The 12,421-nt window shown below is 40.6% G+C and overlaps 1 protein-coding gene across 1 annotated transcript; it reads left to right on the plus strand.

Moving 5' to 3' along the window:
* The first annotated feature begins 78 nt into the window (after positions 1–78).
* On the plus strand, positions 79–12,174 carry LOC128616357 (uncharacterized). Its single transcript, XM_053638963.1, has 3 exons — positions 79–994; positions 1,933–2,079; positions 10,884–12,174. The coding sequence occupies exons 1-3, from the start codon at positions 898–900 to the stop codon at positions 11,132–11,134; spliced, it is 495 nt and encodes a 164-aa protein (XP_053494938.1). The 5' UTR covers positions 79–897; the 3' UTR covers positions 11,135–12,174.
* Positions 12,175–12,421: the final 247 nt, after the last annotated feature.

The following is a 12,421-nucleotide window of genomic DNA, read 5'->3' on the forward strand; positions in this document are numbered from 1 at the left end:
GTGGGATAAATTAATGCTGTGTTCAGGTGACTGTTTGTAAACATGTCACAGCTGCAGTTCTGCCAAATGAGAGAAAAGTCAGAATACAGTCTAAAGCCAGAACTGAAAACATATGAGGTTAAGTTTAATGATTTGGTTGGATGTCATGGAATATTAAAGGATTTAATGGGAATTGATCACACAACCTAGTGATCCATAACATCAGCATTTCCTCAGATTTGTTGGTAAATTACTAAATAAAAAAACTAATTACTCTTGAATTTGAACTCTGAGCTACTTGAAAATGTATGGTTTTTTTTCCCCCACCCCAATCCTTCCTGCCTTAGAATTCCCCAACACTCCCAGTTCATCATTCTCTCACCCTGTCCATTTCAGGGATTTCTGTAAAGCCACTTCTACACGTGCTGTAAAAATAAAGTGGAACAGAACTGAAATGGATGGGATCAGTTTGCTGTTATTTACAATTTGCATCCTACTGCAGTGCCACTGATGAGTCAGAAAGTTTCTGAATAATTTCAGGTTGTGATAAATATATGGCTTACTAAAGTTACAAAATAATACTGCCTATGTTTTCCCCTCTAACTGTTCTGTCCTTCCTGTTCACATGTTCTCTCCATCACCTCTCTTTCCACCTCATTCTCTAACCCTAACCCTGTCTATCTGATTCTGTCTCTCTGTTTTTGTCTTTCTCTCTGGGGAGCAACTTGGTGATTCATATGTTCCTACCTTCCTGAAAGCAGAAGTGAAAGGTTCTATTATCACGCTCTCTCCTCCGTTTACGTCCTCTTCTGTGTCTGCTTTGGTTCATGATGTGCAGTTATAACTTGTACCTGAGTGAACAGCTTTCTATTGGAGCGTTGACTTTGGCATTAGCATTGTTGGCAGTCTTCTCAGGTGATGGAAATGCAGCAGTGTCCTTCTGGATTGACCTGGGACATTCTTGTGAAGGATTGCATCCATGATGCTGTGGGGCAGAAACAGAAACCCATCACTGGTGAGTACAGTCTGATCTTCATACAGCCGTTATCTCTGTCATTTATAGAGGACATTAAATATAACAGGGTGCAGGATGGTGAGGTTCAAAATGCACATCTCTTTTCAATTATGACTTAAATATTACAAAGACCATCTGTAGAAAACTCAGTAAAGATGATTAACAGTTCAGAGATAATCACATAGGTAATATAAATAGATGGGGACATCTATTTATTATAATTATAATCTAATAATGACAAAGGAAGAGAGAATGATTACAGATGTATCTGGTAATTTACATAGGGTCAGAGAGAGAGAGACATAAACAGGAAGATTAATAAATTAATTAAATTAGTTGTGGTTCAGTGTCCATCAGAAATGACCGAATTAGTTGAATGGAGTCAAGTGATGTGTAATTAAAGTCACAATATAAATACACATGTTCCTGGAAGAACATGGTTAAACACACAGCATTGTGAAGACCAATGAGCGATCAAAAGTCTTGGAAATGTATCAGTCAAGGTTTAGTTATTTTTAAAAAATCCCCAAACTTTGAACATTTTGAAGAGTGACTTTCAACTTTCAAGTTAAACCGGATATTAAATGCATCATTAAAATTTGGAAAGAAAATTACACAACAGTAATTCTACTTGGAGGAGACTGTCCACCCAAAGTCAGTGACTGTATAAAGATTCAATGACACAACCAAGCGGACAAGGGAAACTGAACAGAAACATTTTCCACATGACTTGTAGCAAACTCTCTTGGTTGCAGACGATCATACATTTATCCAGAGAGAGAAACATATAGATAAATAGACAGATAGACATGCTCAGATGCTTTATTGATGCTGTAAAGAAAAGTTCAAACAAGAAATGATAGTAATGTATTCCATAAGTAATTTTAAATAAATAAGTAAATGAATTCCATGTTTAAAATTTATTATTATTATGGCAGAGTCAGTGATGGTGGTGAGTACGGTACCTCCGGTACAATGCTGGAACTTCACTGTGTGGATCAGTGTGTGTGTGATCATTGTACTGAGCAGCTCAGTGCTGGTACTCCTCCTCTGGGTTATCTACCGACGACACACTCATGATAAAGGTAGGACGGACACACACACACACATCCTGCAGTGCATGTCAACATAAGGCCAGGCCTTCATCCAGAATCTATTTTTAGTGATGTCATAAGTTGTGGTTGGTTAAAAACAGGTCCTGACCCCAAACACGCACACATTTAGATGAGTTTCTATTCCTCTTTTAGGGAGGTCCTCAGGGATGCCCCTTTGTACAACACAAATGTGTATCTCTCTCTCTCGCTCTCTCTCTCACACACAGTAACTAAAGTGAGAATGAAGTAAAGTAGTTTGTTGGTTCCTAATAATAATAATGATAGTCTTATCATTAAAGAATCTGAAATACTGATGGGCAAAGTTAATAGGTTATTATTAAGTCTGTGGTTTTCAGTCTGAAATGTTCATTGTGGAAACAGAACACTAAAGCACTGAGCTTTACCTATAAAAGATTAAACAAAACTGTTAAAATGATAAACAAAACAAAAAATTATAATCTACCATCAATGAATAAATGGTTAAACATGGTTTTAACAACACATACCAAAGAGGTGATTTAAACAGTACATCTACAGTCCTGTCCAACACTATTGGAACAGCAAGGCCAATTCATTTGAGTTTGCTGTAGACTGAAGACGTTTTGGGTTATGAGATTAAAAGATGAATATGAATTTCAGCTTTTATTTCCTGGTACAGTATGTATACTCCTGGGCAAAGAAATAAGCCAAGCCCAAAATGGCAAATATGAAGCTTTTAATCGTCTTAATAACAAATGATTGGTCAGAATATTAGCAAGAATTAAATAAATGCACTCCTGAGACGTCCTGTGACACCATTTGCTTGTTTAGTTTTGCTGCAGTGAACTCTTTTAGGGTTATATAGTCTTCTTGTACACAAAAGTAAAATCATGATCATTAAAATGTTTGATGTGAAATATCTGGGTGTACAAAATTAATTAAAAATAGAATAAAATTGAGAGAAATTTACCCCAAGTTTACCCACAAGGCTTAGATAAAGATTTCTTTAAATGTTTTTTCTTGCTAAGTTCTTGCTAAATTCCTGACCAATTATTTGTTGTTAAGACCATGAAAAACTTCATATTTTGTAATTTTGGGCTTGGCTTTTTGGGGGGGGGGGAGCTAAGGAGTGTATATGTAGATGTGTTGAATGACAAAACATCACACATTTTTTATCGGACCACCCAATTTGTAAGCAAGCAAAAATATTGGAACATGTGACTGACAGGTGTTTCTTGTTACCCAGGTGTGTCCTATTAGTTTGATTGTAGCTCTGAACATCTACGCTTGGTTGTACTTCACAGTTTCACCTGTGAAGACTGCATTTATTGTTAAAAAGGATAAACCAACATGAAGATCAGAGAGCTGTCTATGAGACAAAAGCAAGCCATTTGTTTCATAAAAGAGGAAGAATCTATTGGAGGCATTGCACAAACATTTTTGGAATAACCTGAAAAAGAAAGAAAGCACTGGTGTACTGAGCAACAGACACCGAATGGGTCATCCAAACAACAGCTGATGATAAACATTGTGTGAGCTGTGAAGAAATCCCCAAAAACAAGAGTTGGTGACATCAACATCCTCCACAGGTCAGAGGTGAAGGTATCACAATTCACCATTCGAAATAGACTTCGTGAGCAGAAATATAGAGGACGTACCACAAGATGCAAACCACTCATCAGCAGTAAGAATCAGAAAGCCAGATTGGAATTCACAAAGAAATACAGAGGTGATCCACAAAAGTTCTGGAACCAAGATGAACCTCTACCAAAGTGATGAGAAAGAAAGGATCTGCTCATGATCCAGAACATACAAGCTGATCTGTGAAACATAGTGGAGGTAGTGTAATATCTTGGGCTTGTATGGCTGCTTCTGGAACATTCTCACTAATCTTCATTGATGACGGAACTTATGATGGTAGCAGCAGAATGAATTCAGAAGTTTACAGAGACATTCTGTCTGATAATTTATAGAGAAATGCCTCAGAATCATGAGGAACTTCATCATGCAGCAAGACGACGATCCAAAACTCACTTCCACCTTAACAGAGGACTTCATCAGGGGGAAAGTGGAAGGTTTTAGATTGGACAAGTCAATCACCAGACCTTAACCCAACTGATCAGCATTTCTTCTCCTGAAGAGGAGACTGAAGGGAGAAACCCCCCGAAACAAACACCACCTGAAAAAAGAAACCTACAGTTTGATGATATCAGTGAATCGTAGACTTGATGCAGTTATTGCAAGCAAGGGATATGCAACCAAATATTAAGTGTTATTTACTTATTTCTATACTTAGACTATCTGTTCCAATATTAACATCTAAAAATTGGGTGGTCCAATACAAAAGGTTGTATGATTTATGGTGTTTAACACGTCTAGATGTAAATACCAGGAAATAAAAGCTGAAATCCTAAACAATCGTCTCATCTCCCTCTTTTGATCTCAGACCCAAATGTCTTCGATGTATAGCACAAACAAATGAATTGGCCTTGCTGTTCCAATAGTTTCAGAGCTGAGAGACTACTGTAACCGTAGATTTTATATAAAATCTCTTACGCTCCGAAGTCAAATCAGTAACAGGCTCACTGCAGACAGACTGAGTACCATCAGGATTTCTGTTTTATCACAATTTAGAATAAAGTTTCTATTCATCTTGAGTTTATATGTGCTGCTGAATTAAGCTGAACTGATCAGTATATTATTAGTATAAACTAATAGAAGTGACATTATGTCTGTGAATTAAATGAGCAAAGAGCTTAATGTAAATAATGTTTCCTATTAAAGAACTTTGGTGATGAAACCAAGAGGAGATCATTTCAATTCAAATATTTACATCTTCCATTTATCATAAATTCAATCACAGTAATAAACCAGAGAATTTCCCATCATCAAAGATGACAGAAAACCAATGATAAAACAGCTTCTAGAGTTACATGGAAGTCTTTAGCTGTAGCTTTAGGCTTCAAAGAAAAGCCATCCGGCTCAAGGGTGAAATCAACAACCTCATTGTGGACAGAATTCCCAACATCACTGTTCCCTTTCAAAGAGAAGTTTGACGTTGCATTTAGCATAACAGTATGGGAGCGCCTCTCGCACGTGACCGGCATCTGAAGCTTGTGTAAAATCATGCCTATTTATAGGCCTGCCATGATCAGGTGATGTGGCAATTCAGCGTACCGTGTGATATAAATATGGCACCTGTGAACCGTGCCATCAGCCTTTATTATCTTCAGCGAAAGACATGTCGGTTGTTTGTGTAAAGAAACAAAAAGACGCTTCATTTCCTCGCTATCTTTTCTCAAAATCTCAGGACTTTTGTATCCTTTTGAAAAAAAAAAAAAGGAATGAGCAGAAAGAGAGAAAAATATGAGTGGGAGAATTCAGGAAGTGTGTTACGGCTTGCTCCCGTTTCAACACGGGAAAAGTGCACACTTACTGGGTGAAGTGTTTAGGGATAGAGCATGCGATGGCAGCCTCGAGAGGCTGCGCATGGTAACGCCTACAATAGGCATCTCCGCTCGTGTTTCGCGCTCTTCTCAGAAGCCGAAACGAGTTGGGTTTCGGAGCCTCGCGGATCTGGGCCGGCCGCTGCCGAGGCAGCTAGGTTCGGGGGATCTCTTATAGATCTGAAAGAGGAGCCGGAGACGAGCGCTGCTCTCACTTGCTCTGTCTTCCAGGTTCGGCTCTCCGCGGGATTTTGGAGCTCGCGTCGCGACCCCAGCTCCCGCTATGGAAAGCCAAAGGGAAAGGAAAAAAAAACAGACACACAAAAATAATAGTAATAATTCTTCTATGACTCCGAGGAAAAACTGAGAGCAGCATATAAAGAGCTGCTTGAAGTTATTACTAAGGCTGTATGAGCTTTTTTTCCCCCCCAGTGAAAGTAAATCCCTCACACTGCAGAAAACTCCCCTTTCTTCCAGAAGTGCATGACAAAATATCAGGCTTCTGGGGGGAAAACCACGCATCAGCCATATTTATAACCCCACGATGTTGGATTATTCTGCCATTGTGGGGAATGAACGGCATGGCTATTTAGCTATGCTGAGGGTGGAGGAGGTGCTTGCGAGCTACCTCTCTCCATCGACGGCAGATAATTTAGGGGGGACGGCTTTGCCACCCAAGCCACCGTGTAATGCCACCATGGCATTGGTGGGCCAAGCCTGTGCAGTAGAAGTCTTGCTTGTTGGTCACTGCAGACAATGACCGTGTTGCAGGAATACCAAGCAGACCTGCTGAGTGAGCTCAACATATGGCGGCATTCAGCCAGTTCCTTTCCTGTTGTGTCGAGTTCACCTGGGCATCCACAAGTGGATGCCCAGGTCAGCACTAGTGCGAGGGAGACACAGAAGGTGAGTATGGCAGCCTGCCAACCCCTGCAGACTGCCAGGGGAACCAGGCGGCCGCAGTCATGGCCTGCTACTAGGCCTGATCTGAGAATGGTCATAAAGGCCAAGCAAAGAAGAGCGGTCCTGAGGGGCCGTGGAGGGACGTATCAGGGGACATGAGGTTGTTAGGGCGTATAGATGGAGCACGGTCTTAGACAGCTGTCCAGCTCATAGTCTCTGGAGCAGCCCTCATCTGGAGTGCTTTATAAATTGCCTAAAAATGTGGCCCATATTTCTAGCACTGAAATTCCTTCTTCCTCAATCGAGAGATCACCATGTGTTTATAGACAACACAGCGGTGGTCTCATATATTGACGACCAGGGAAGATTATGTCCGTGCCCCCTGTTGAGGCAGGCACAACTAATTCTTCTCTGGGCAGAAGGAAAGTTTGTCAGAGACTGCATTGTACTTTCTGGGAATATGGGGCAGACATCCTGTTGAGGCAGGGCCTGAGGCCCAGGAATTGGTGGCTCCATCCACAAGTGGTGGAGTCCATATGGCAAGGTTGGCCAAGCGGAACTGCATGTGTTCACCTCCAAGGAGACAACACCCGGCCGCTGTGGTTCGCCCTCACTCCTCCCGCACAATTAGGGCTGGACGCCATGGTGCACATGTGGCCAAGGTCACATATGTATGCTTTTCCCTTGATCGCTCTGCTCCCACAAGTTCTAGCGAGAGTTTGCCAAGACCATCTATGTCTGCTGCTCATAGCACCTTATTGGCCAGCTTGAATATTGTTCTCAGAGATAATATCCCTGCTAGATGGCACTCCTTGGGAGAGTCCCATCCACAGGGATCCACTGTAGACCCAGTGAACTGCGCAATAGCTACTGTCCTGGAGTTTTTACAAGAACGTTTCTCAGTGGGGTGAGCTCCTTCTACAACCAGGGTTTACGTGGCCGCCTTTTCGGCCAGCCACGCCCCTGTTGATGGAGACTCTGTGGGGCAACATCCTCTAACTTCGAGGCGGCTGAGGCCCATCTGCAGGCCGCGCATACCTTCCTGGGACCTTTCTGTGGTCCTGTAAGGTCTGTCAGGTGCCCCATTTGAGCCCTTAGAGTGGATCTACTGTCTCAAGCCGGAGGGCTGATTTATCACCCTTGGCCAGAACTATGGAAACTGTGGATGTGGCCCCTGAGGGGCGCCAGCTCATAGATTCTGGTCTCACAACTGAGGTTGTAGAAACCATGTTAAACGCTAGAGCACCATCCACAAGGAAATTGTATGCACTCAAGTGGCGGCTTTTTGTCTTGTGGTGTGAGTAACGTCAGCTAGACCCAGTGAACTGCGCACTAGCTACAGTCCTGGAGTTCTTACAAGAACGTTTCTCAGCAGGGTGGGTTAGGGTGGGCAAGGTCTGTCAGGGACCCCATTTGAGCCCTTAGAGGCAACCTCTGAGAAGCTTCTGACTCTAAAGGTAGCTCTTCTGCTGGCTCTGACATATCTCAAGTGAGTAGGAGATCTACAAGCTCTCTCTGTTGCCCCTTCCTGCCTTGACTTTGCCCATGGATTAGCCAAGGCCTTCCTGTATCCTATGCCGGATTATATTCCTAAAGTGCCTACATTGGCTGCCCACCCTGTGGTGTTGCAGGCTTTCTGCCCTCCTCCATTCCCCACACCGGAACAAGAGAGAATGCACCTGCTGTGTCCAGTAAGGGCTCTCTGTACTTACGTCCACCGCTCCGGCCAGTGCTGGTCTGCTTTGGCGGCAACAGTAGAGGTGATGCTGTGTCAAAGCAGTGCATCTCTAATTGGATAATGGAAGAAATCTCTATTGGTTATGAGGCGCATGGTCTCGCTATGCCTCTGGGCATAAGGGCTCATTCCACTAGGGTGGTCGCCTCCGCGAAGGCTTTGTCCGAAGGGGTATCCTTACAGGATGTGTGTGCTGCTGCAGGGTGGTCTACACCACACACATTCATTCGATATTACAGCCTGGATATTCATTCCACCCCAGGCTCGAGTGTCTTTCAGTGACCCTCGGGCTTGAGTCTTTATGAACAGGCCGTACCCTCAGTATGACGGAGTGGGTATTCTCATTCCCATAGTGTTATGCTAAATGCAACGTCGAAATTCCCTTTGAAAGGGAACGTCTGGGTTACCCTGTTCCTTGAGAAGGGAACGAGACATTGCGTAGCTTTGTCATACCTGGGCGGGCCTGTGAATTGCGTCTTCACGTCAGATAATAGAGGCTGATGGCACGGTTCACATATGCCATATTTATATCACGAGGTGCGCTTAATTGCCATGTCACCTGATCATGGCAGGTCTATAAATAGGCATGATTTTTACATAAGCTTCAGATGCCGGTTGCGCGAGAGGCGCTCCCATAGTGTTATACTAAACGCAACGTCTCGTTCCCTTCTCAGGGAACAGGGTTACATGTGTAACCCAGACGTTTCTATCACAATTTAAAAGAAAGTTTCCAGTAGTTTTAATGTATGTGCTGCTGAATGGAACAGTATACATTAGTACAGTGGATATAAAGTCTACGGACCTTGTGAAAAATTACAGGTGTTTGTAATGTATAAAAAAGAAATGAAGAAAAATCATGTAATATTTTTCCACTTTTAATGTGAAATAGCAACCAGCAAAATTCACATGAAAAACAAACTTTTTTAAAAAATTAAAAACATGCAATAACCTGGTTGCATATGTATGCACACCGTTTTATAATGGATCATGTGACTGTACTCAGAATGAACCTCAAACTAATATACAAAAGTAATTATCACACAGCTGTAACCAATAAAGTGATTCTGATTAACCCCAAATTAAGAGCCGCCGTTTCTGTAGGATGTTTTAGAAATCTACTTGGTTTCATTTGACTGCTAAAGCCATAGGCTGCAAATAGCTTACAAAGCATGGATGGGATCTCACCACCAAAAGATCTTGATCAGGAGAGGAGCACAAAAGAACTTCCAAAACATTACCATTGAACACTGTGAAGGGCATCAGCAACAAAAAGTGGGGAAAATGGAGCACCACAGTGACATTACAACATTAAAGCAGCTGCAGGAACATCTGGCAAGTACTGGCCACTGCCTGCATGTGATAACAATCTCTCATATTCTTCACATGTCTGGATTATGGGGTCATGTGAAAAAAACAACAACATCCAAGCCCAACTAAATCACCCCAAACCATGTAGTAAAATGTGTGCTGGTCCGATGAGAGTAGGTAGAACCTTTTGGGCATAATTCTAAAAGATTTGTTTTGCATAAAAACAAGACGGCTTATACCCCCGGAGAACATGAAGAAGATCTGCATTTTACAATTATCCAGTCAGAGCCCAGATCTAAATCCTGTCCAAAACCTCTGGAATGAGTTGAATAAGGCTGTGTACAGGACATCTCTGCACAATCTGATAGGTCTGGAAGAAATGTGAAATAAAATGACCAAATAAAGATTACCCCAAAACACAGTGCTGTAATACAAGCAAAAGGAGCTTTAACAAAGCATTAGTTAAGAGGTGTACACACTTTTGCACTTAAGCAACCAGGTAATTGTAGGTTTTTTCTCTTTCTTTTTTTCTAAAACATTTCCATTTGTTTTTTTCACTTTAAGTTTGTAAATTTTTCCTTTCTTTTCTTCTTTTTTTTACATTACAAAAGCCTGCATTTTCATCAGTGGCGTATAGACCTTTTTTTATATCAACAGTATAAACTACAAGAAGCCAATGTTATGTTTGTGATTTAAATAAACTCAAACTTTATTTAATAAATAATTAGGCAGGTGTAAAGGGAGAATTGTTTCTTATTAAAGAACTCTGGCAATGAAACAAAGATGAGATCATTTTAATGAAAAATATTTCCATCATAAATTGGAAATTGGCTTCATAAAACTATCCAGAGAATTTCCTATCATCAAAATTTACAGGAATCATATGATAAAACAGCTTCTACATATAAGAAGGTCTTTAAATGTTTCAGGCTCCAGGGTGAATCAGTAACCATGTTACTGACAGACTCATGTTCCTGTTCAATCACAATTTATGAGAAGGAAGTTTCTATTTATTAGAGTTTTTACTTCTTTTGCATGTTTCCATTCTGTGTTGCTGAGTTGAGTGGAACTGATTTATAAAAACTGTGGCATCAGCGTAGACGTAAATCCCAACACCAGCAAGCAGCTGGATATAAAATAATAATAATAGAGGGCCTAAGATAGAACCTTGTGGAACATTGCACTGGGCTTTTTTTTTATGATGGAACATTCAAGTTTTATAAACAGATGATAAATTCAGAGACGTCCCATCATCAAAATTAATGTACAGTATTATCAGATCACAAGGAATCTACTCACAATGATGACATACAGTAGATAGCATGTATGAACTTCTATAATGATGCAACATTAGAATTGTAGTAAATAAAGGAGTCCAGGGCTCTCAAAGTTAACATCACTAAGGCATTTTATTTCTCGTGCAGGAAAGAAAAACTCTGAGTGTCCACCTTCTCATCACGACGTTAACACAAACTCACATGGCAAGGAAGATTCCTGTCCACACATGAACGGCAGGAAACAGGAAGTGTCCGACTGTGAAATGGGGTGGGGGCGGGGTTTCTGTAAGGCAAGGGTGGAGCCTGCAGTCCCATTACCAGCTACAGAGCTGGGAGACTCTGCCCTCGTCACTACAAAAACTGTACAGCTGGTCGATTATTCACATTGTGATGCTTAATTAAACAAAATACAACTTTAACCAGAATACATTGTTTAAAAATTCACACAAACGTCTACAAAAAAAGTACTTATCGTCAATGTGCTTGAAAAAAGTGCTATTTATGATTAGGCTAACTAGTGCTTTTAATCTGATCAATCTAATCAAACAAAGCTGACACTCAGTTTAACCCAAGAGGATTTTTAAAAATGTTTGTAAGAACTTCACATTGAATCTTCACATTGTTCATTTTAATCATTATCCTGAATGTGAGCATTTCTTCCACTCCTAGGTATTGGGGTTTACAAATGTTGCTTTGCTTTTATTTTTCATATTTTTTTTTATTTTTGTAACGATGCTTCAGAGATGTCATGTTAATCTGTACAGTATGCTCTATGAGTTTGAGAGAGTTTTCAGATTAATCATGCATGAACTGGCTTAAACTTTGTTCTACAGGCACAATGTGATTATAAATGTCAAGATGGAAAGGTTAATTTAAATTAAAGGTGTGCAAAAAACATGTAAGGAAATAGCCTCAGTAGTGAGGCTCAGTAGTAGTTAATTTTGCTTCTTTTAATTTTTCTTGTTAATTTTGCTTCTTGTGTAATTCTGAGGCTTGTTGACTGAATATTTTTTTATAATGCGTAAGAGCTCTGTTATTTAGAAAACAAAGCATTAAAACTGTTTGGTGTGGGCCAGTGTAAAATAAACACATGGAATGGTTAAAACACTAATGTTATGAGTTTAACATGTTTAATGGATAATTATTAGATTTTTTTTTCCACCAAAAAAGATTAAAGTGCAGATTTAATCTCATCTCCTAAAAACATTGTGATGACAAACATATGTTCCCTCATGCAACCTCAGATCAGTCAGTGGCTGATGCGTGGTAGTGCCAACTCAGCAAGGCATGAGGTCCCTTTCCAGAACCTTCAAACTGACTGTCTCTCAGTGGTGGAATGAACTTCCAACCTCAATCTGGACTGCAGAATCCGTCACTGTCTACAAAAAATGGCTAAAGGCTAAGTTCTTCCGTGAACTCTTAACGAACCCCTAACTTGCCCCCCCTACACACACACACTTATATATATATATATATATATATATATATATATATATATATATATATATATAAAAACACATTCTGAACTCACACTGGCACTTACACCTCTACTCTGCACACTTTGCTTGTATCTTGTACAGCTGCAAAGGAACAGTTGAAGATGGCAGACTGGTGTTCCACTTTGATAATGATGACCACATTTGTGGCACAAATCTCATGGTACACCTAACTCTCCATTGAGATTG

The sequence above is a fragment of the Ictalurus furcatus genome, chromosome 12, assembly GCF_023375685.1.
Source record: "Ictalurus furcatus strain D&B chromosome 12, Billie_1.0, whole genome shotgun sequence".
Taxonomy (NCBI): Eukaryota; Metazoa; Chordata; class Actinopteri; order Siluriformes; family Ictaluridae; genus Ictalurus; species Ictalurus furcatus.